This window comes from Macaca thibetana, chromosome 8 (assembly GCF_024542745.1).
Source record: "Macaca thibetana thibetana isolate TM-01 chromosome 8, ASM2454274v1, whole genome shotgun sequence".
NCBI classification, from domain to species: Eukaryota; Metazoa; Chordata; class Mammalia; order Primates; family Cercopithecidae; genus Macaca; species Macaca thibetana.
The window spans coordinates 113374988-113399589 of NC_065585.1; the positions used below are offsets into that span (position 1 = coordinate 113374988).

The window sequence follows — 24602 nt, forward strand, 5'->3', positions numbered from 1 at the left end:
GGAGTCTTGCTCTGTCACCCAGGCTGGGGTGCAGTGGCCGGATCTCAGCTCACTGCAAGCTCCGCCTCCCGGGTTTATGCCATTCTCCTGCCTCAGCCACCCGAGTAGCTGGGACTACAGGTGCCCGCCACCTTGCCCGGCTAGTTTTTTGTATTTTTTAGTAGAGATGGGGTTTCACCGTGTTAGCCAGGATGGTCTCGATCTCCTGACCTCGTGATCCACCCATCTCAGCCTCCCAAAGTGCTGGGATTACAGGCTTGAGCCACCGCGCCCGGCCTCCACACATACATACTTAATGTCTACAAAGCAACTGTTTTCTTAACTAATCAACTGCAATTCAACTCTTCTGTACCTAGAAATTATATTTAATGTGGGATATGGTTTCATTCAATATGTTTAATACGATGTTAGCTTGTTTAGTTCCTTAGGGAGCCCTCTTCTTCCCTGTTGGGAATAAGCCCCCAAAATCTGGCCATAAACTGGCCTCAAAACTGGCCATAAACAAAATCTCTGCAGCAGTGTGACGTGTTCATGATGGCCATAACACCCAGCTGGAAGGTTGTGGGTTTACTGGAATGAGGGCAAGGAACACCTGGCCCTCCCAGGGCGAAAAACCGCTTAAAGGCGTTCTTAAACCACAAAAATAGCAGGAGCTATCTGTGTCTTAAGGACATGCTCCTGCTGCAGATAACTAGCCAGACCCATCTCTTTATTTCAGCCCATCCCTTTATTTCCCATAAGGAATACCTTTAATGAATCTATAATCTATAGAAACAATGCTTATCACTGACTTGCTGTCAATAAATACGTGGATAAATCTCTGTTCGAGGCTCTTAATTCTGAAGGCTGTGAGACCCCTGATTTCCCACTCCACACTCCATATTTCTCTGTGTGTGTCTTTAATTCCTCCAGTGCCCCTGGGTTAGGGTCTCCATGACCGAGCTCTCAGCAAGTGGCGCCCATACGTGGGGGCTCGAACCCAGGTCGAAGGGTCACCAGAGTGACGGTTGGAGAACATGGAACTAAGCTGGAGGACACTCAAGTACTCTTAAAATGATCCCCGTGGTAAGAAGAGGAGCTCGGAAGCATCAGGGTAACAATGGGACAAATGTGGGCTTTGCTTCATTCCACCTTGGAACCTTTTCACACTAATGATGAGGAGGAGGGAGAGGATAATTAAGTTACAGAAGAAGAAACAGAGCAGGGTTGTTTGCCAGCTAGAGCTACAGTGGCAAAGGAGGGAGAAGTTCATCCTTACCCTTCTGCACCCCCTCATTATTATTTTGAAGAAAAAGAGTGGCCTGACCCTCCAGATCTTTCTTTTCCAGAGGACACAGGGAGAAAAGTTTTTGCCCCAGTGACTTAGCAGCACCTCGAGCAACCACTCTCAGTTCTATTCAGGCAGGAATTCAGCAAACTAGACGAGAGGGTGATACAGAGGCTTGGCAGTTCCGTGTTAGAATACACCTACCTGATCAGCAGGGAAATATTATAACTACATTTGAGCCTTTTCCTTTTAATAACTCAAAGAATTTAAACAAGCTATTAATCAGTATGGACCGGGTTCTCCTTTTGTAATGAGACTGTTAAAGAATGTTGCTGTTTCCAGTCGAATGATTTCTACTGACTGGGACGCTTTTACTTGAACTTGCCTGACTCCTGCTCAGTTCTTACAATTTAAAACTTGGTGGGCAGATGAAGCTTCTGTTCAGGCTGCTTGCAACGCCCAGACCCAACCTCAAATTAATATAACTGCAGACCAACTTTAGGGTCAGTGGCAGGGCTGGCTTAGATGCACAGGTGGTCATGCAGGATGATGCCCTAGAACAGCTTAGAGGAGTGTGCATTAGAGCTTGGGAAAAAATCACTTCAGGTGGAAAACAATACCCTTCCTTTAGTGCTGTAAAACAGGGACCAAAAGAACTGTATGTGGATTTTACAGCTCGGTTACAGGAGTCTCTTAAAAAGGTGATTGCAGATTTGGCTGCTCAGGATATAGTGTTGCGGTTATTAGCTTTTGACAATGCTAATCCAGATTGCCAGGCTGCTCTGCGACCTATTAGAGGGAAAGTGCATTTAATTGATTATATCAAGGCCTGTGACAGTGTCAGAGGTAATCTGCATAAAGTTACTTTGTTGGCACAGGCAATGGCAGGACTGAGAGTGGATAAAGGAAATACTCCATTTCCTGGAGCTTGTTTTAGCTGTGGGAAGCATGGTCATACTAAAAAAGAATATAGAAAAAATCAGCAAGTCAGGCCGCCAGATAGGGGAAAAAAGAAAACTGCTGAGCCTGAAATTTGTTCAAAATGCAAAAAAGGAAAACATTGGGCTAATCAGTGTCACTCTAAGTTTGATAAAGATGGGAACCCCATTTCAGGAAACGCCATGAGGGGCCCGTCCTGGCCCCGTTCTAAACCGGGGCATTTCCAGCTCAGGCCATTCTCACCCCTGTGCAATGTCTGTCCCCACCACAGCCAGTAGTACCACAGTAGATTTATGCTGCACAGAAGTTGTGAGCCTTCTGCCTCGGGAACCCCTGCAAAAGGTGCCAGCAGGAGTTTGTGGGCCCTTGTGAGGGGGGACGATGGGGTTACTTCTAGGAAGGTCTAGTTTAAATTTAAAAGGGGTACAAGTACAAACAGGAGTCACTGATTCAGATTATAATGGGGAAATTCAAATTGTTGTATCTACTTCTGTTCCCTGGAAAGCAGAGCCAAGAGAGCGCATAGCACAACTCCTGATTGTGCCATATGTGGGAATGAGGAAAAGTGAAATTAAATGAACAGGAGGATTTGGAAGCACAAATAAACAAGGTAAAGCAGCTTATTGGGTAAATCAAATTACTGATAAACGTCCTACCTGTGAAATAACTATTCAGGAAAGAAATTTAAAGGTTTGGTAGATACAGAAGCGGATATTTCAATCGTTTCTCTACAGCACTGGCCATCCGCATGGCCAATCAACATGCTCAATTTAACATAGTTGGAGTTGGTAAAGCCCCTGAAGTATGTCAAAGTAGTTATATTTTGCACTGTGAAGGGCCTGATGGACAACCTGGGACTATTCAACCAATTATAACTTCTCTACCTATAAGCCTGTGGGGAAGAGATTTGTTACAGCAATGGGGAGCACAAGTTCTAATTCCTGAACAATTATATAGCCCTTAAAGTCAACATATGATGCATGAAATGGGTATGTCCCTGGTATGGGACTAGGAAAAAATTTGCAAGCTTTAAAGGAACCACTTCAAGCAGAAAGACAAAGTTCCCGCCAAGGTTTAGGATATCGTTTTTGAGGGCGGCCATTGTTAAAAGCCTCCAGAACCTATACCTTTAAAATGGTTAACAGATAAGCCAAGTTGGATAAAACAATGGCCGCTAAGTAAAGAAAAACTGGAGGCTTTAGAGGAATTAGTTACTGAACAATTAGAAAACGGGCACATAGCTCCAACATTTTCCCCTTGGAATTCTCCAGTTTTCATAATTAAGAAAAAATCAGGTAAATAGAGAATGTTAACTGACTCAAGAGCCATTAATTCGGTTATACAACCTTAAAATAATAACTTGGGGTCGAGGTTATGCTTGTGTTTCTCCAGGACTGAATCAATAGCTGATTTGCATACCATCCAGATACCTGAAACCTTATTATGAGCCAGATGCCAAGGAAGGGATTCTGGGAGGATCCCGAGGACCCCCCCCGGTTGCACCCATCTCAAGACTGATGCTGAGGAGGACCCCAACTGTCACGAGCAACACCCCCCAAACACAGTCACCCACCTGGGGACAGATCAAGAAGCTGTCACAGATGGTGGAAGAAAGTCTGAGGAGCCGGGCGCGGTGGCTCACGCCTGTAATCCCAGCACTTTGGGAGGCCGAGGCGGGCGGATCACAAGGTCAGGAGATCGAGACCACGGTGAAACCCCGTCTCTACTAAAAATACAAAAAATTAGCCGGGCGCGGTTGTGGGCGCCTGTAGTCCCAGCTACTCGGGAGGCTGAGGCAGGAGAATGGCGTGAACCCGGGAGGCGGAGCTTGCAGTGAGCCGAGATCGCGCCACTGCACTCCAGCCTGGGCGACAGAGCGAGACTCTGTCTTTAAAAAAAAAAAAGAAAGTCTGAGGAAAGCGGGACAACCAGTCACAAAGAGTAATTGAATGGTAACTATGATCACAGTGATCACCATTGCCGTGAGTATTCCTTCAACAAGGGCTGACAAGAGAACAATTATACTTATTAGGCATATTTATCAATCCTGGCTGGCAATAATGCCTAGATGTAATCACCCTATGACACAGTTACACATGCTTTCTGACCTCAGTATTTACCATAATAAATCTACTCCTATAATTGAGGCATACTGCCCTCAAAAACCTATTTGTAAACAGAATTGGACCTGGCCAGAAATAATGAACATACTCGTTTAGGAAGATTGCATTGCAGAACAGGCAGAGGTGCTGTGCAATGATTCCTATGGAATCATTATTAATTGGTCCCCTAAGGGGATGTTTAGTTTAAATTGCAACTCTCAGTCTGCGTGCCACGGCCACACTATATTCAGCTGGTCTGAACAAAATGGTCAGATGGTAGAAATGGTAAGAAGTATGGCAAGAGTTCCTATTATCTGGAACCATGGCGATATAGTGGCACCTTAACTTCAAATGATATGGCCCACTGTAGGAGCTAAACATAAGGATTTGTGGAAAACTATTAATACTCTTAATAAGATCAACATTTGGGAAAGAATAAAAAAAGTATCTAGAAGGACACTCTACAAACTTGACTTTGGATATTGCAAAATTAAAAGAACAAATATTTAAAGCATCCCAGGCACACCTGAAGTTAATGCCAGGAACCGGAGTGCTTAAAGGAGCTGCGGACAGATTAGCAGCTAGTAACCCATTAAAATGGATAAAAACACTTGGAAGCTCTGTGATTTCAATGATGATTGTGCTTTTAATCTGTGTTATTTGTCTTTGTATAGTCTGCAGATGCAGATCCCAACTCCTGCAAGAAGTAGCTTGCAAAGCTGCCTTTGCTTCTATCACTTTGCAAATCAAAGAAGGGGGACATGTTGGGAATAGGCCCCCAAAATCTGGCCATAAACTGGCCTCAAAACTGGCCATAAACAAAATCTCTGCAGCACTATGACGTGTTTGTGATGGCCACAACACCCATGCTGAAAGGCTGTGGGTTTACCGGAATGAGGGCAAGGAACACCTGGCCCATCCAGGGTGGAAAACCGTTTAAAGGTGTTCTTAAACCACAAACAAGAGCATGAGTGATCTGTGCCTTAAGGACATGCTCCTGCTGCAGGTAACTAGCCAGGTCCCATCCCTTTATTTCAGCCCATCCCTTTATTTCCCATAAGGAATACTTTTAGTTAATCTGTAATCTATAGAAACAATGCTTATCACTGGTTTGCTGTCAATAAATATGTGGGTAAATCTCTGTCCGAGGCTCTCAGCTTTGAAGGCTGTGAGACCCCTGATTTCCCAGTCCACACTCTATATTTCTGTGTGTGTCTTTAATTCCTCTAGCGCTGCTGGGTTAGGGTCTAACCAAACTACTCTTGGCATTCCCATGAACTGTTTTATTGTTGCCTAAGACTTTGTGCCTTCTGTGGCCTAGAATAAGCCACCCATCTGTTTGGAAACATCCTTTCATAGAGAGCCAACTTAAGCATTTCCACTCTTCCAAAATCCTTTTCGATTCTCTATTTCTGCAGGTGATTATTTATTTATCCCCTTCTGTACGCCTGTGTACCTACCATTCTTTAACAAAGGTATTTATTTCCATTTCTGTCTCTCCAGTAGACTGAGAGCCACATGAGTGCAGGGACCATGTCTTACTCATTCCCATAATCGTAGTGCTTAGCAAAGAGCGTCATAAAATGGTAGCCCAATAATGCTCATAATGTTAATTATTCAATCACTTTACCTTCAGCTACATTCCATCAGCCAGCTTTATATGCCATGCTTTTACATGCTTTAGCTGATTTTCATAACGGTTCTGTTGAGACAGGCATAATTATGTCTAATTTTAAGGTGAAGCTTAGTCCCAGAGGGGTGATGTGACTTGCTCAAAGTTCCCCAATCAATAAGATTCTTTTGGATTTTCTTCTCTGTGCAGAGCAGTCTCTGATATGTTCGGGTCTACGTCTCCACCCAAATCTCATCCCCAGTTGTAATCCCCATGTGTTGAGGAAGGTAAGTGACTAGATTATGGGAGCGGTTTCCCCATGCTGTTCTCGTGATCATTCTCACGTGATAGTTCTCACAAGATCTGGTGGTTTTATAAATGGCAGTTTCTCTTACTTCTCTTTCCTGTCGCCTTGTGAAGAAGGTACTTGGTTCTCCTTTGCCTTCCACCATGACTGTAAGTTTCTGGAGGCCTCTCCAGCCATGCAGAACTGTGAGTCAATTAAACCTCTTTCCTCTATAAATTATCCAGTCTCAGGTAGTTCTTTATAGCAGGGTGAAAACGGATGAATACAGTCTTTCACTAAAGGATGGTCCTTGCCCTGAAGATGCTCATGTCAGAGTTTCCTGTCCTTTATTGACAGCTTGCTCATGCACATGCCTTTGGAGAGGCAAAAGAGCTGCTCAGGGACAGCCCTGGAATGCCCTGGGCTCAGGAGACGGATCGCTACTAGCCAAGAGACGCCTTGCCTCTAGGAAGTCTTCTTCTGTATTACTTGTCAAGAAAAGATTCCCTTGCAATGTTTCCCTTCTACACTTTGGTATCCTCAAAACCTTTGTTTTTTTTTTCACCCTGATATGGAGTTTCACTCTTGTTGCCCAGGCTGGAGTGCAGTGGTGTGATCTTGGCTCACTGCAACCTCTGACCCCTGGATTCAAGTGATTCTCCTGCCTCAGCCTCCTGAGTAGCTGGGATTACAGGTGTCCACTGCCATGCCCCGCTAAATGTTTGCATTTTTAGTAGAGCCAGGGTTTCCCATGTTGGCCAGACTGGTCTTGACCTCCTGACCTCAGATGATCCACCCACCTTGGCCTCCCAAAGTGCTGGGATTGCAGGCGTGAGCCACCATGGCCGGCCTCCTCAAAATCTCTTAAACAAATATTGACTGGGTATATAGTATGTATTCAGCAGTGTTCTATGTGCTAGGGATATCGTAATCTATAAAACAAAGTCTTTCCCTTGTAGAGCTCACATTGTAAAGGGGGCAGGCAAATGAATTGAGAAATAGATACATAAGAGGGACTGATAGGAAAAAAAAGTAGCATAAGGAGAAGAGTTATGGTGAGGAAGAGGAATCTTGGTTTTCGCCTTAAGAACCTGCCTCCAGCTGCATGCAGTTCCTCATGCCTATAATCTCAGCACTTTGGGAGGCTGAGGCAGGAGGATCGCTTGAGCCCAGGAGTTTGAGATCAGCCTCGCCAACATGGCAAAACCCCATCTCTACAAAAAAATATAAAAATTAGCTGGGTATGGTGGCACATGCCCGTAGCCCCAGCTTCTCAGGAGGCTGAGGTGGGAGGATCACTCGAGCTGGGGAGGTGGAGGTTGCAGTAAGCTGAGGTTGCACTACTGTACTCCAGCCTGGGTGACAGAGCCAGACCCTATCTCGGAAAAAGAAAAAGAAAATAACCTGCTTCCCTTCCTCCTGGTCACATTCTTGTTTCCCCTTTTCAGTCCACAGAGTTGTCTGTCCACAGTTGGGAAATGAGATTTTTCATTAACTTAGTGAAGAAAATATGATAGCATGACGACTGGAAAGGCAAATAGTATGCTATGTCAATGAAACAAAACCACAACTCCCAAAAGCAATGTTTTTAGTGCATATCATGATTAATGTTACACCAAAATGTGTTTTGGTTTCCATAGTGCAGTTCCTCAATCAGAAAGCCAGTTTTTATTCTGCTTATCTCCAGAGCTTTTGTTTGCCTTTTGCTCACCCTAGCCCCACTAAACCAGATAAAAAGACCAGAGAGCCTGGTTGAGATTACTCTTGGAGGAAGGCATCAGTTAAGGACACTGGAAAAGACAGGCTTTTTTGTTCTGGTTCCTAATGGAGTGGCTTCGGCTGTTCTTTCTCCATCCTGTATCATTTTACCAGGGGGCTGCATTTCCCTTTGCATTTCTGTTCAATTATCTCTGCATCATGGATTCATTCTCCACTCGTGCCAGGTAGGCTGGATGGCTATTTTTACTCTTATATCCAGAAATACGATAGTGACCGGGCGCGGTGGCTCACGCCTGTAATCCCTGCACTTTGGGAGGCTGAGACGGGCAGATCACTTGAGGCCAGGAGTTCGAGACCTGCCTGGCCAACATAGCGAAACCCTGTCTCTACTACAAATACAAAAAAAAATTAGCCAGGCATGGTGGCTCACGCCTATAGTTCCAGCTCCTCGGGAGGCTGAGGCAGGAGACTCGCTTAAGCCCAGGAGGTGGAGGTTGCAGTGAGCCGAGACTGTGCCATTGCACTCCAGCCTAGGCAATGGAGCAAGCCTCTACAAAAAAAAAAAAAAAAAAAAAAGAAAAAGCCAGAAATACTATAGTATGGCAAAAAGCAGAGTAGACTGCAGATGTGAAGATTACAATACATTAATTACACTTGTTTTTAACTTACTGTCACTGTCACTGATTATTGATTGCTTGATAATGAGTATGTGTAATAGAGTAAAACTAAATTGGAAATTCACATCCTGTCTGCACTGACGTAAGTTTTGCTGGGTTCACGTTAAATGGCAAATGGATGAAAATAAACTCTCAGGAGAGACGGTAGTTGCAATGGTACAGGAATTCTCCAAATGGATACATCTCTGTCAACCATAGATCTCAGATATTCTTGAATAGACCTAATTTTATGGAATTTTATCATTTTCAATCAAATTACATTTCATACAAAGTTACATCAGTTTAAGTTTTATCATAACTAAATGTGATTTTTAAAGTGCCTTTATATGAATTCTCAGAGAAATGAAATAAGTCAAAATGAATCTTGTTAGATTAGCTATATGATCATTTGAAGTTCAAAAATTATTGTCACTAGAGATGTGATGACTTGATTTTAATGATTTTTTTAATATCAAATAACCTCAACACATTAGAGACAGTACCTATCTTTTTAGATTGTTCATGTAAGATTTTATTTTTTTAACATAGACAAAAGGCAAGAACTTAACTGAATATAGAACAGAAATGGCGAGTGTATTGTTAACGTGGCTACATGATTTTCTGTTAAATTGAAAAGTCGCAAATACATTTTTAATTTTATTTATTATATGTATTTTTGGAGACAGAATCTCTCTCTGTCACCCAAGCTGGAGTGCAATGGCACGATCTTGGCTCATTGCAACCTCCACCTCCTGGGCTTGAGGGATTCTCCTGCCTCAGCCTTTCCAGTAGCTGGGACTACAGGTGCACGCCACCATTCCCAGCTAATTTGAAATACATTTTTAAAAATAATTCCAACTTTTATTTTAGATTCAGGGGGTATATGGGTAGGTTTGTTACATGGGTATATTGTATGATGCTGAGGTTTGAGGTACGATTGAGCCCATCACCCAGGTAGTGAGCACAGTACCCAACAGTAAGTTTTTCAACCCTTTTTCCTGGCAGTCCCTATTTTTAACAAGGTTTTGTGGAATGTCCTTTTGTAAAGTGAAAATCTGTTGCCAAAGGGCCACTTCCTAATAATTCACTTATTTTGGGAATTAGGATTTTTATATATTGGGTTTCTTAAATAAAATATAGCTGTATCTAACGATCAGTTAGGATTGTGGAATTTGATTAAACAATAGTATGATCACGTGTTCATGACTGTTAGATGGCCCTTAACTTCACTTATGGAGATTGGAGTTGGGGAACAGCTGTAAAGAAGTTTCCTTTTGAGAAAGAATCTCAAAACAATAAAGCAACGTGAGTGCAAAAATTAGGATTAATCCTCATGGAGTTACCTTAGGGTGAAGATTGCTTAGTTTCTGGCCAGACGCAGTGGCTCACACCTGTAATCCTAGTAATTGGGAGGCTAAGGCAAGTGGATAGCTTGAGCCCAGGCGTTTGAGACCTGCCTGGGCAACATGACAAAACCCCTGTCTCTACGAAAAGTACAAAAAATTAGCCAAGTGTGATGGTACACGCCTGTAGTCCCAGCTACTTAGGAGCCTGAGGCAGGAGGATGCCTTGAGCCCAAGAGGTTGAGGTTGTAGTAAGTCGTGATCATGCCACTGCACTCCAGCCTGGGCAGCAGGGCGAGACTGGAAATAAATAAAATAATAATAAAATAAAAATAAAAATAAAATAAAAAAGACTTCTCACTTTGGATTCAGCCTGTCAAAAAAATAAAAATAAAATAAAAAAGACTTCTCAGTTTGGATTCAGCCTGTTGAGTCCTAACTCCCTCACCTAACTAAGTGTCCTTGTGTATGTGAATATACTTCACCCAAATGCCCTCTTCTTATCTATAAAACAGAAAACATAATGCCTATCTCACGAGGTTATTTCAAATATTAAATAAATATATTTCTCATAAAGGATTATTAGCACAATGCCTAGAATGAAACAAGCAATCGCTAAGTCACACATTCTACATTGTCCATGTACAGACAATTTAATATTTATAAAACTCCTAGGGAGCTGCCTCTGGGTGGGAGGGTTGCTGTGTAAAGGATAAATGTTCCCCCTTTTGTTTTCCCATAGCAGGGAAGTGAAGGACCACAGTGTTAACTGGGGCGTTAATCGGGGAAGTCACCCCAAGCACAGGCTCAAAGAGAAGCACAGAAATGGCCCAGGCTTTTGAGTAATAGATGCTTTCACACTGAGACACTTAACGTTCTCCCCCAAGAAAAAAAGTGGGCCGGGCGCGGTGGCTCAAACCTGTAATCCCAGCACTTTGGGAGGCCAAGACGGGCGGATCACGAGGTTAGGAGATCGAGACCATCCTGGCTAACACGGTGAAACCCCGTCTCTACTAAAAAATACAAAAAACTAGCCGGGCGAGGTGGCGGGCGCCTGTAGTCCCAGCTGCTCCGGAGCCTGAGGCAGGAGAATGGCGTCAACCCGGGAGGCGGAGCTTGCAGTGAGCTGAGATCCGGCCACTGCACTCCAGCCTGGGCGACAGAGAGAGACTCTGCCTCAAAAAAAAAAAAAAAAAAAAAAAAAGTGGTTCTTGCTAACCTGTGCCTGGCACTGTGCCCAGAGCCATGACACACATTTGCCTTGCAATGGTGTTTCCTGGTTCTGAGTTGGTAGAGAAATTCTAAGCTTCTTTGACTTGCTTTCCCTGACCAGTCAGTCCTTTCTTCTTTTCTTCTTTTCTTTTTTTCTCTCTCTCTCTTTTTTTTTTTTTTTTTTTTTTTTTTTTTTTTGAGACGGAGTCTCTCTCTATCACCCAGGCTGGAATGCAGCAGTGTGATCTCAGCTCACTGCAACCTCTGCCTCCTGAGCTCAAGCCATTTTCCTGCCTCAGTCTCTCGAGTAGCTGGGATTACAGGGGCCCGCCACCGCGCCCTACTAATTTTTTTTTTTTTTGTATTTTTAGTAGAAACAAGGTTTCACCGTGTTAGCCAGGCTGGCCTTGAACTCCTGACTTCAAGTGATCTGCCCACCTCAGCCTCCCAAAGTGCTGGGATTACAAGCATGAGCCACCACTCCCAGCTATTCCACACTTTTTCTGACCCCTTCATTAAACTTTATTAATTTGGCACCAATTAAAAAACAAGCCTCCATATAATGCAGAAGGAAGAACCAAGTGTGCATAATGTGAACCTTCCCAGGCCTCTGCAGATCCGCATCTCCTTGGCTTCTGAGAGAGGCATGATTCACAAACCATTTCATCAATGTGGGTATTTTACAACATTAAAAAAAAACACTGGCCAGGCACCCTGGCTCACGCCTGTAATCCCAAGACTTTGGGAAGCCAAGGCAGGAGGATTGCATGAGTCTGGGAGTTCGAGACCAGCCTGGGCAACACGGCAAATCCCCATCTCTACAAAAAATATTTTAAAAATTAGCCAGGTATGGTGGTGTGTGCCAATAGTCCCAGCTACTAGGGAGGCTGAAGTGGGAGGATTTCTTGAGCTGGGGAGGTCAAGGCTGCAGTGAGTCATGATCGTGCCACTGCACTCCAGCCTGGGCAACAGGGACCCTGTCTTAAAAACAAGACAAACACTGCTCTTTTCCTCCCTGGCCACCTGAAAATTGGCCACTGTGATGAAAGACACAGCAGCTATCCAGACAAAGGAGTTCATAATCAACTGACAACGTCGGTGGAAACATATGGTCGTGGTCATCCTTCACTCTGGGAAGGCAGCAGTACTGAGAAAGAAATTTGGGAAAAACTAGCCAAAATGTACAAGATCTCCTGGACATGATATATAAGATGGAGATCATCTTTGTATTTAGATTCTGACCGCATTTTGTTGTAGCAAGATAACTGGCATGATTTATGATTCCCTGGATTATGCAAAAAAAAAAGTGAACCCAAGCGTAATCTTGTAAGACATAGCCCAGATGAGAGAAAACGACACCAAGAAAACAGCAAAAGGAATGCAAGGACAGAATGAAGAAAGTCAGGGGGCCCCAAAAGCCAGTGTTGGTGCTGACAAAAAGGAGTCCGGATTCTGCAATGGCCGGGCGCGGTGACTCACGCCTGTAACCCCAGGACTTTGGGAGGCTGAGATGGGCATATCACCAGGAGTTTGAGACAGTGTCTAAGACTGAGGCCGGGAGTTAAAGAGCAGCCTGGCCAACATGGCGAAACCCCATCTCTACTAAAAATGCAAAAATTAGCCAGGCATAGTGGCAGGTGCCTGTAATCCCAGCTACTCCGGAGGCTGAGGCAGGAGGATCGCTTGAACCCGGGAGACAGAGGTTGCAGCGAGCCAAGGTCACACCACTGCACTCCAGCCCAGGCAACAGAGTGAGACTCCGTATAAAAAAAAGAAAAAAAGATTCAGCCATGACTTCATCTGCGGTGATTGTGGCGATTTTTCATGACAGGATATAATAAACTGTAACAAGCTTTTGGGTTTTTTTAGAGATAAGATCTTGCACTGTTACCCAAACTGGAGTGCAATGGTGCGATCACGGCTCAAGTGTAGCCTCTAACTCCTGGGCTCAAGCGATCTTCCCCCCTCAGACTCCTGAGTAGCTAGGACTACAGGTGTGCCACCATGCATGGCTATTAAAAAAATTTTTTGTAGAGATGAGATCTTGCTATATTGCCCAGGCTGCTCTCAAACACTGGCCTCAAGTGATTTTCCCTCCTTGGACTCCCAGAGTGTTGAGATTACAAGTGTGAGCCACTGTGCCTGGCCTAAACTGTATAAACTTTAATAAAACAAAATCCTAACTTATAAGATCTTAAGATGCAGTAGCGAGGATGAAGGGTGGATATAAAGATTTTTCTGAGTTTTCACTTTTCAAAGGGAAGTATTGAGTCTCCTTTCTCTGTCAGCCTCTGGAATGCTTCCGGGTCGCGTAACCCTGTGAAAAGGAAGGCGCTTGTCTTGAGAGGATGTCTTGGGCGCTCTTCTAGATCCTTTACACTAGGTTCACAGCACGTTTCAGTCAGACGACGTACCAGGAGATTTCAAAGATGTCCTTGCTAGCCAGACTTTCAGGACTGTCAGGGGCAGGTGGTGGAATACCTTGGGTGGGAATCGCTTGAATGGTGGGCATCAAAGAGAGAGGTTCCAGGGCCACTAAGGCAGAATTGAGATTTGTCTCCAGGCCAGGGATGTAGCTCATGCCTGTAATCCTAGCACTTTGGGAGGCCAAGGCAGGAGGATCGCTTGAGGCCAGGAGTTTGAGACTGGGCAACACACCAAGACCCCATCTCTAAAAAAATAAAAAGTTAACAGGCACGGTGGTGCATGCCTTTAGTCCATCCCAGGTGGGAGGATCACTGGAGCCCAGGAGGTCAAGGCTGTGGTGAGCCATGATTGCAACTCTGTACTCACCCTGGGAGACAGAAGGAGACCCTGTCTCAAAAAAAAAAAAAAGATTTGTCTCCAAGGCGGAGGTTTACAAATTTACCCTGGCTCTTTCTCCTGTGATTCTTTTCTTCTGAAGAGCAAAAGGAAGGCCCCAGAGCGCTAACAGCACGGCTACTTTAGGTGTTGTGTGGGGCCTACCCAGATGGGGTTCCCTGGAGTGACATCTGCAGTGATTCCTTTGCTGCGTGGTTCTAAGTCATTTTCCCCAGGGTGTCCCTTCTCTTTCAGGTACCTCTTTCTCCTGGCTGGAGGAGGTGCCCTGGCCGTGGCTGCCATGGGTCCCTATGCCGTGCTCGTCTTCACCCCTGCTGTCTGCGCTGTGGCTCTCCTCTGTTCCCTGGACCCGCAGCAAGTCCACAGGTGGACCTTCTGCTTTCAGATGAGCTGGCAGACCTTGTGTCACCTGGGTCTGCACTACACTGAGTATTATCTGCACGAGCTTCCTTCCGTGAGGTAAGCAGCCTGTTCATTGGTCATGCTCAGCCCTCCCGCGGTTTGCTTGTACCATGGCGGTAGCAGAGAGAACCTGGGTGTTGGGTTGGAATCCTGATTCTTCCACATTTGACCAGTGTGACCTTGAGCAAGTCATTTTACCTCTTTCAGACTCATATCTTTTTCTGGAAAAAGACATGGGGCTAACAATAGTGTGTTGCAAGATTGTCGTGAATGTTAATTAACCACCCAATGGGTTCACCTTCTCCACTGCCTAGACAGACAGGGGAATTGCAGTAGAGAAAGAGTAATTCCCAGAGAACTGGCTATGCAGGAGACAGGAGTTTTATTATTACTCCAAGCATTCAGGGTCATCATAATCAGCTTCCCCGAGCATTTGGGGATCAGAGTGTTTAAGGATAATTTGGTGGGTAGGGGGAGGCCAGTGAGTTGAGAGTGCTGATTGGTTGGGTTGGAGACGAAATCATAGGGAGTCGGAGCTGTCTTCTTGTACTGAGTCAGATCCTGGGTGGGGGCCACAAGATCAGATGAGCCAGTTTATCGATCTGGGCAGTGCCAGCTGACCCATCAAGGGCAGGGTCTGCAAAATATCTCAAGCACTGATCTTAGGCCTTAGTATAGTAATGTTATCCCCAGGAGCAATTTGGGGAGGGTCAGAACCTTGTCATCTCCAGCTGCATGACTCCTAAACCATAATTTCTAATCTTCTGGCTAATTGTTAGTCCTACAAAGGCAGTCTAGTTTCCAGGCAAGAAGGGGGTTTGTTTTGGGAAAAGACTGTGATCGTCTTTGTTTTAAACTATAAGCTATAAACTAAGTTCCTCCCAAAACGAGTCCCAGGAATGAACAAGGACAGCTTGGAGGTTAGAAGCAAGATGGAGTTGGTTAGGTCAGACTTCTTTCACTGTCTCAGTGATAATTTTGCAATGGCAGTTTCATTAGAATGAATATAAATGTGATTCTGTATCTAATCATCGCTGCCACGTGTTGCCTACCTGGTGCAGTGTTTGGCACTGAGCAGTAGCTGTCATTGTGCCTGAGAGGGAGGGCAAAGCAGGAATCCTAGAGCCCACAGAGCAGGCCTGCCCAGAAGTGACTCAGCACTGCCTGCCAGCCTCAGCAGGGGCTGAGTGGACACTCCGCTCGCAGGTATCAATCTTCCCATGGTGGCTTCTGGGAGAGGCAGCTGCTGCGTCAGTGTTTCTCTTCCTTCAGACTCAGCTGTTCTCATCTTGCTGAAGAAGAATAGGCACCCCATCTAGAAAAGAGAAATCAAGAGCTAATTACAGTCTAGAGAAGTGTTGTCATGAATCAGCAAGATCCATGAGATGAGGGGAAACATTGCTTTGTGATCTGGAGATCTCATGTTCCTGGCTCTCTCTGGTGATCACAGTTGGCTTCAGGGTCACTCGGTGCACAGAGGCTGTGATGCTCCATGTGGTCACCCATCTGATTCTAGCCTGTGGTTGGTTCACTTGCTTTGCCATCCTGACTATACCCAGAATTTTTTTTTTTTCCTATGAAGACTATTTTCAGCCGGGCACAGTGGCTCACTCCCGTAATCCCAACATTTTGGGAGGCCGAGGTGGGCAGATCACTTGAGGCCAGGAGTTCAAGACCAGCCTGGCCAACGTGGCGAAATCCCATATCTGCTAAAAATACAAAAATTAGCTGGGCATTGTGGCGGATGCCTGGAATCCCAGCTACTCGGGAGGCTGAGACAGGAGATTGCATCACTGCACTCCAGCCTGGGTGACAGAGGGAGACACTGTCTCAAAAAAAAAAAGACTATTTTCACCAAAAGCTTCAGGTTGGCTGCTCTAAGGAAAAGGCAAGATGGCAGGTGGGTGGGGTGTAGGAAGTACCAAATGGGATGGAGTGAATCAGGATTTCAGTAGGGAGCTGGGGCCTGATGGGGCTGGGAGGGCAAGTTGAACAAGAGCTGGCTGGATGTGAGGGAGGCTGGAGCAGACCTGGAATGGGGGGCTCTGCTAGTCGAGCAGGGCTGCTGCCATCACACGGTGCCACAGACTGGGTGGCTCAAACAACAGAAATTCATTTCCTCACAGTTCTGGAGGCTGAAAGTCACTGATGATGGCGTCAGCAGGGCTGGGTTCTTCTGAGGCCATTCTCGTGGCTTGCAGGTGGCAGTGTCCCCCTGTGTCCGTGTGATGGTCACTCCTCTGCCTGTGCGTGCATCAGTGTCCTAATTGTCTGTTCTCATAAGGACTCTGTGCATGTTAGATTAGCGCCCATCCTAATGACCTCATTGAACCTTAATCACATCTTCAAAGACCCTAACTCCACATACAGCTGCATTCTAAGGTACTGGGGTCAGGCCATTAGCACAGGAATTTTGGGGGCACATTCAGTCCATGAAAGAGAGTGAGTGAGCAGGGTTTGGTGGCATTTGGAGGCTACCTTGCTTCCAGTGAGAATCAGTCAAGTAAGCAGGTCAGTTTTTCTTAAATCTTCAGACACACGGATAGAGACAGCAGCAGCTGGAAGACTGTTGTTTCCTCTCCACAAGACAGCGTTTCTGATTGTAGAGTGTGTCATTGTAATTTTCTTTCCTTTTTTTTTTTTTTTTTTTTTTTTTTTTGAGACAGGGTCTCGCTCTGTTGCCCAGGCTGGAGTGCAGTGGCATGCTCATAGCTCACTGCAGCCTCGACCTCCCGGGCTCAAGCAATCCTCCCACCTCAGCCTCCTCAGTAGCTGGGACCACAGGCATGCGCCACCACATAGGGCTAATTTTTCATATTTTTTGTAGAAATGGGGTTTTGCCATGTTGCCCAGGCTGGTCTCAAACTCCTGGGCTCAAGTGATCAGCCCACCTCACCTCAGCCTCCCAAAGTGCTGGGATTATAGGCGTGAGCCACTGTGCCCAGCCTGATTTTCATTCTTTGTTCTCCTCAATGATCTTGCCAGCAGGATCTTTGATGGTGAAGCAGTAAGAGCTCAGGTGATTGGTTAAGACCATATTTCAAATTGCTGATGGCTCAGCACACACTGTGATCCATTCCTCAATACAAATCCCACATTAGGCAAAGTCTTACAGCCAGGGCCCGGTTTGTATTTAAAATCTTCAGCTTCCTATCTTTTCTTCACTACCAAGTTTTTGTTTCCTCTATGGCAAATTTCTCCCAAGTCTCTGATCCTAATCGTTGTAGGCCTTTCTTGGAAATATTATAATCAACATTGCCCACAATGTTCCTCATCATTCTCTTATTTGCATCTCTGACTAATATTTAATTTCCCCATTTACTTGATCCTGCCTGATGTCATCCTAAATAACAAACAGAAAGAGACTCCCTAAAAGAAAATGATGGGGCTAGGCTTGGTGGCTCACACCTATAATCCCAGCCCTTTGGGAGACTGAGGCAGGTGGATCACTTGAGCCCAGGAGTTTGAGACCAGCCTGGCCAACATAGCGAAACCCTGTCTCTACAAAAATAACCCACGGAAATTAACTAGGTGTGGTAGCACATGTCTGTAGTCCCAGCTTCTCAGGAGGGAGAGAGGGGAGGATCACTTGAGTCTGGGAGGCAGTGGTTGCAGTGAGCCAATATGGTGCCGCTGCACTCCAGGCTGGTTGATAGAGTGAGACCGTGTCTCAGGAAAAACAACACAAGAAAAAAGAAAAGAAAAGAAAAAAACGATGCTTATGGCTGGGAGCAGTGGCTCACACCTGTAATCCTAGCACTTTGGGAGGCCAAGGCGGGCGGATCACCTGAGATCGGGAGTTCAAGACCAGCCTGGCAGACATGGCAAAACCCTGTCTCTACTAAAAATACAAAAATTAGCTGGGCGTGGTGGCGTGCACCTGTAATTGCAGCTACTCAGGAGGCTGAGGCAGGAGAATCGCTTGAACCCAGGAGGCAGCAAAGGTTGCAGTGGGCTGAGATTGCGCCACTGCACTCCAGCCTGGGCCACAGAGCGAGACTCCGTCTCCAAAAATAAAAAATAAGAAAAGAAAATGATACGTATTTAGGGATTGGCATTACAGTGGGAATATGTGTGCCATAGTATGTGTATTCAGGTAGGTAAAGGAAGACAAAGTTTTTGTTTGGATGGTTGGTTGGTTGGTTTTTTTGAGATGGAGTCTCGCTCTGTCACTAGGCTGGCATGCAGTGACACAATGTCAGCTCACTGCAACCTCCGCCTCCCAGGTTCCAGCGATTCTCCTGCCTCAGCCTCCCGAGTAGCTGGGACTACAGGCACGCACCACCACGCCCAGCTAATTTTTGTATTTTTAGTAGAGATGGGGTTTCACCGTATTGGCCAGGAGGGTCTCGATCTCTTGACCTTGTTGATCCATCTGCCTCAGCCTCCCAAAGTGCTGAGATTACAGGTGTGAGCCACCGTGCCCAGCCAGTAAGAGAAAGTGTTTTAAGAGAAAAATAAGGAGGATTACATAACTGTGTTGAAATCATTATCCTTGAATACAGGATCAATGACAAGGGTGATGCCAGCCTGTGGTTGGGCGGGCAGTGGCTGGGCAGGTGACCTCACAAAAGTATTTTTTTGGGTAGGGTTGCAATGGTTTTTGTGCAAGGTTGTGGTTTTTGCAGTCTTTTGTGGTAGTTTTTGTTATCTGACATACAAGCATTGAGAACCCTCTCTTCATACCTTTCCCTGGCTCTGTCTGTCAGAATTGTTTTGTTTTGTTTTGCTTTTTAACACAAGTGACTTCGTTTTTTTTTTTTTTTTTTTCTTTTTCTTTTTCTTTTTTTTTGAGACAGGGTCTCACTTGGATGCCTAGGCTGGAGTGCAGTGGTGCAATCATAGCTCACTGCAGCCTTGAACTCCTGGGCTCAAGGGTTCCACCCATGTCAGCCTCCCAAAGCGATGGGATTACAGGCATGACCCACTGCACCCAGCCATGATTCCATTTTTATTCCCACAGCTTTCAAATTGGAGTAGGGTGTGGTTCTGAATTAATTCAAGAGTCTTCAGCTGTTAAAGTAAAATTTCCCAGGCAAATTCTCCTATTCAGGATGGATGATTTCAGGATAGAAGATGGGATGGATCTCTGAGATCCCTGGGAAGCTTCTCAAGTTGAACATGAGTGTAAATGTGTGCATCTTTTTTTCTTTAAAACAAACAAAATATATATGCAATATACATACATATTCCTATAGATATACATATACTTACTTATAAAAAACACATGATCATTACAAAAAATTCAAACAAAGCAAAAAGTGAAAGATCTTCTTATGCTAGTCTCATTCCCTAGAGGTAACTACTCTTAAAAGTTTGGGGTATATTAGTCTAGACTTAAGCTCCACTGTATACTTAAGATCTGTAAATATTGCTGGGGGTGGTGGCTCACACCTGTAATCCCAGTTTACACTCCCAAAGTGTAATCCCAGCACTTTGGGAGGCCGAGACTGGCAGATTGCTTAAGCCCAGGAGTTTGAGATCAGCCTGGGCAACATAGTAAGACCCCATCTCTATAAAAAATAAATAAGATTTATTTATTTTAAGATTTATTTTTTGTGGGGTCCTGCAGGCCATGAGATTAATCTTAGCTATACAGACCTATGTATTTCCTGTGAGATCATGTATGACAGACTGGAATAAAAGAAAGAGAATAAATACAGAGTGTTTTTATGTTTTAAAAAAAATTATCTTGCAGGTTCTGCATCACTCTTTCTTCTCTCATGCTCTTGACCCAGAGGGTCACGTCCCTCTCTCTGGACATTTGTGAGGGGAAAGTGGAGGCAGCATCCGGAGGCATCAGGAGCAGGAGCTCTTTGTCTGAGCGTGTGTGTAAGGCACTGCCCTATTTCAGCTACTTGCTCTTTTTCCCTGCTCTCCTGGGAGGCTCTCTGTGCTCCTTCCAGCGATTTCAGGCTTGTGTTCAAGGGTCCAGTGCTTTGTATCCCAGGTACTCTTTCTGGGCTCTGAGCTGGAGGGGTCTGCAGATTCTTGGACTAGAATGCATCAACGTGGCAGTGAGCAGGATGGTGGATGCAGGAGCAGGACTGACCGATTGCCAGCAATTTGAGTGCATCTATGTTGTGTGGACCACAGCTGGGCTTTTCAAGCTCACCTACTACTCCCACTGGATCCTGGATGACTCCCTCCTCCACGCAGCGGGCTTTGGGTCTGAGCTTGGTCAGAGCCCCGGAGAGGAGGGATATATCCCCGATGCGGACATCTGGACCCTGGAAAGAACCCACAGGATATCTGTGTTTGCAAGAAAGTGGAACCAAAGCACAGCCCGATGGCTCCGACGGCTTGTATTCCAGCACAGCAGGGCTTGGCCGTTGTTGCAGACATTTGCCTTCTCTGCCTGGTGGCACGGACTCCATCCAGGACAGGTGTTTGGTTTCCTTTGCTGGGCCGTGATGGTGGAAGCTGACTACGTGATTCACTCCTTTGCCAATGAGTTTATCAGATCCTGGCCCATGAGGCTGTTCTACAGAACCCTCACCTGGGCCCACACCCAGTTGATCATTGCCTACATCATGCTGGCTGTGGAGGTCAGGAGCCTCTCCTCTCTCTGGTTGCTCTGTAATTCGTACAACAGTGTCTTTCCCATGGTGTACTGTATTCTGCTTTTGCTATTGGTGAAGAGAAAGCACAAATGTAAGTGACATCTTTCCCTGGCTTTCATCTTATACACCCATGAAACAGTTTAGAAAGTGCCAGATGACGCATCAATAATGCGTACATTTGAACTTTTCCATAATAAAAATTTTTCTAAAGTTTTAGATGAATATACCCAGTGACTTGCAGTAGGAATTTGTGTATCTACTTTAGCAAGCTATTCTGCTGGTACTGAGGATACGAAAGGGAAAAATATGTGGTTTCTTCCCATAAGGTTTACAGTCTAGATGGGGAAGCAAAGATTAAGTAAAGTGATACATAAAAACACAAGGTGCTGTGAACGAGATGGCAAACGCTCTATATATAGACACCCCAAAATTGAGTGTTCAGTTGGCCCACCTGATCCTGGAATGGGAGCTTTAGCAACACAAAACCAAAACAAAACCTAATTCTTTATCACATTGGTTTGTTATGTGGACTACAGACTCATATCCATTATTAAGTTTGAAAATTTTTTTCTAAATTTGAAAATTTGGGCCAGGTACAGTGGTTCATACCTGTAATCCCAGCACTTTGCAAGGCTGAGGTGGAAGGATTGCTTGAGGCCAGGAGTTTGAGACCAGGTTGGGCAACAGAGCAAGACCTTGTCTCAAAATATATATATGTGTGTGTGTGTGTGTGTGTGTGTGTGTGTATGTATATGTATATTTGGGTGGGCATGGTGTATGCACCTAAAGACCTAGCTCCTCTGGAGGCTGAGAAGGATCTCTTGAGTCCAGGAGTTTGAGGCTGCAGTGAGCTGTGATTGTGCCACTGCACTCCAGCCTGGATGATAGAGGAAGACACCATATGCTAAAAAAATTTTTGGCCCGGGTGCGGTGACTCACACCTGTAATCCCAGCACTTTGGGAGGCCAAGGCGGGCAGATCACAAAGTCAGGAGTTCAAGACCAACCTGGCCAATATGGTGAAACCCCCTGTCTACTAAAAATACAAAAATTAGCCAGACGTGGTGGCGGGTGCCTATAGTCCCAGCTACTCGGGAGGCTGAGGCAGGAGAATTGCTTGAATCTGGGGTGTGGAGGTTGCAGTGAGCTGAGATCACACCATCACACTCCAGCCTGGGCAACAGAGCAAGACTCTATCTCAAAAAAAAAAAATTTTTTTTTCGAAAATTTGAAAAAAAATTGTCCTAAAAATAAATGGCTGATATTATTCCCAGAGATATGTTAATAAAGTAAAAACCCACATGATAACTATTTACATAATTGTTAAATACAAAGCTGACTCATAAACATGTCTTACAAAGAGATCAATAACAGGAAGTAAACACTAATGTGACTTTGAGGGTGGGTTTGATTCTTTTTTTTCTTGGCATATCCTAAATAACTCCCTCTGTTTCTTCCTGTTAGAATTTTTTTTTTTTTTTTTTTTTTTGAGACGGAGTCTCGCTCTGTCACCCAGGCTGGAGTGCAGTGGCCAGATCTCAGCTCACTACAAGCTCCGCCTCCCGGGTTTACGCCATTCTCCTGCCTCAGCCTCCCGAGTAGCTGGGACTACAGGTGCCCGCCACCTCGCCCGGCTGGTTTTTTGTACTTTTTAGTAGAGACGGGGTTTCACCGGGTTAGCCAGGATGGTCTCAATCTCCTGACCTCGTGATCCGCCCGTCTCGGCCTCCCAAAGTGCTGGGATTACAGGCTTGAGCCACCGCGCCCGGCCCTTCCTGTTAGAATTTAAAATACGCAAGAGAAAAGTATCAGGACTTCCAAATTATGCAGTAGCAATGTCATTTAACTAGCACTTACAAATTACTGCCACATCTGCAGATCACCTGTACTGTTATGCAATTACCATTTTTCTTCGATCAACTTTAACTTACTTATAAAACTTACCCTGCTTCTAAGCAATGGCAGTGATGAAAATTGGGTTTGGTGTAGTAATTCTATTTTACTCCAGTACTCACTAAAAGAGACACATTCTTGTTTAAAAAAAAAAAAAAAAAACCTCTTTATTTGTATACTGTGTAAAACCATCTGCTTATCTAGGGTGACATCTATCCCACCATATGAAACATTGGACAGGTATCTCAGCTTGAGTATTCCAAACCAATCCTTCTCACCCTTTTCAAAATGTAAAATTGCAAATAAGCTTTTTAATATGGTTTGGGTCTGTGTCCCCACCCAAATCTCACATCGAATTGTAATCCCAGTGTTGGAAGAGGGGCCTGGTGGGAGGTGATTAAATCATGGGGGTGGATTTCCCCTTTGCTGTTCTCATAATAGTGAGTGAGTTCTCACAAGATCTGGTTGTTTATAAAAGTGTGTAGTACCTTCCCGCTCTTTCTCTTCCTCCTGCTCCAGCCATGTAAAACGTGCCTCCTGCCTCTTCACCTTCCGCCAGGATTTTAAGTTGCCTGAGGCCTCCCCAGCCGTGCTTCCTGTACAGCCTGTGAAACTGTGAGCCAATTAAACCTCTTTTCTTTGTTAATTACCCAGTCTCAGGTAGTTCTTTTTTTTCTTTTTTTCTTTTTTGTGGGAGACAGGGTCTTGCTCTGTCACCCAGGCTGGAGTGCAGTGGTGTGATCTCAGCTCATTGCAACCTCTGCCTCCCAGGTTCAAATGATTCTCCTGCCTCAGCCTCCTGAGTAGCTGGGACTACAGGCACATGTCACCATGCCCAGCTAATTTTTGTATTTTTAGTAGAGACAGGGTTTTACCATGTTGGCCAGGCTAGTCTTGAACTCCTGACCTCAAGTGATCCGTCCACCTTGGCCTCCTGAAGTGCTGGGATTACAGGTGTGAGCCACCACTCCTGGCCTCAGGTAGTTCTTTATAGCACTACAAGAACAGACTAATACACTTTTAATCGGTAAAACTTCACAAAGATAATACTAAGTTAGAAGTTATAGATAACTTAGAAAGTTATAGGTCAATGTCACTGATTAACATGAAGGCAAACAGCACGCCCAATCTTAGCACTCAGAACATAACGGGACAAGCAGTGAGGGTCTTGATGAACAAAGACGGCAAGGATTTGTAGTGGCCTTGGTAGGGCGCAGTGGCTCACGTCTGTAATCTCAGCACTTTGGGAGGCTGAAGCGGGAGGAGCTCTTGAACCCTCGAGTTTGAGACCTGCCTGGGCAACATAGGGAGATGCCATCTCTATTAAAAAACACACACACACAAACCCAAAACTTGTAGTGACCTTACCCAGAAGGGTTCTATACTTTCTCTCACCATACTCAGTAGCCCAGAGGAGACAAAGTAGATAAACGGGGTTTCCCAGAGTTGGGAATAGTCAAAGAGACTCTGTCTCAAAAAATAGTTTCAGACTCTGTCTCAAAAAAAGAAAGAAAGAGCGATTTTTATAGGGTCACTTCTGAGGAGCTGTCTATGGGTGTGTCCAATTGATGAAAATCCTTTGAGAGGTACACTTTAGATGTGTGTCCATATATATGTTACACTTCAGTATTTTTTTTTTTGAAACAGTGTCTGGCTCTGTCACCCAGGCTGGAATGCAGTGGCATGATCTCGGCTCACCGCAACCTCTGCCTCTTGGGCTCAAGCAATCCTCCCACCTGAGCCTCCCAAGTAGCTGGGACTACAGGAGCACACAACCATGTCCGAC

The 24602-nt window shown here is 45.1% G+C and overlaps 4 protein-coding genes across 13 annotated transcripts in view; 1 reads left to right on the top strand and 3 right to left on the bottom strand.

Moving 5' to 3' along the window:
- The window catches only part of SMIM18 (small integral membrane protein 18), a 577762-nt gene that overhangs the window by 511558 nt on the left and 41602 nt on the right, over positions 1 to 24602 (bottom strand). The window lies entirely within an intron of this gene.
- The window catches only part of DCTN6 (dynactin subunit 6), a 1120059-nt gene that overhangs the window by 32425 nt on the left and 1063032 nt on the right, over positions 1 to 24602 (bottom strand). Inside the window, exon 1 of one of the 10 annotated variants that reach the window (XM_050802570.1) lies at positions 23397 to 23400. The exons of the other annotated variants lie outside the window; for them this stretch is intronic. The gene's annotated coding sequence lies outside the window, so the exon portion shown is untranslated. Of the gene's footprint in view, positions 1 to 23396; positions 23401 to 24602 lie in introns of those variants that run through there. 10 annotated transcript variants of the gene reach the window in all.
- Positions 7948 to 21295, top strand: MBOAT4 (membrane bound O-acyltransferase domain containing 4). Its single transcript, XM_050802529.1, has 3 exons — positions 7948 to 8149; positions 14194 to 14418; positions 20060 to 21295. The coding sequence occupies exons 1-3, from the start codon at positions 8031 to 8033 to the stop codon at positions 21021 to 21023; spliced, it is 1308 nt and encodes a 435-aa protein (XP_050658486.1). The 5' UTR covers positions 7948 to 8030; the 3' UTR covers positions 21024 to 21295.
- The window catches only part of LEPROTL1 (leptin receptor overlapping transcript like 1), a 44200-nt gene continuing 34200 nt past the window's right edge, over positions 14603 to 24602 (bottom strand). The window contains exon 4 of the mRNA XM_050802582.1: positions 14603 to 15676. Within this exon, the coding sequence (XP_050658539.1) occupies positions 15446 to 15676 (231 nt within the window). The 3' untranslated portion in view covers positions 14603 to 15445. The remainder of the gene's footprint in view (positions 15677 to 24602) is intronic.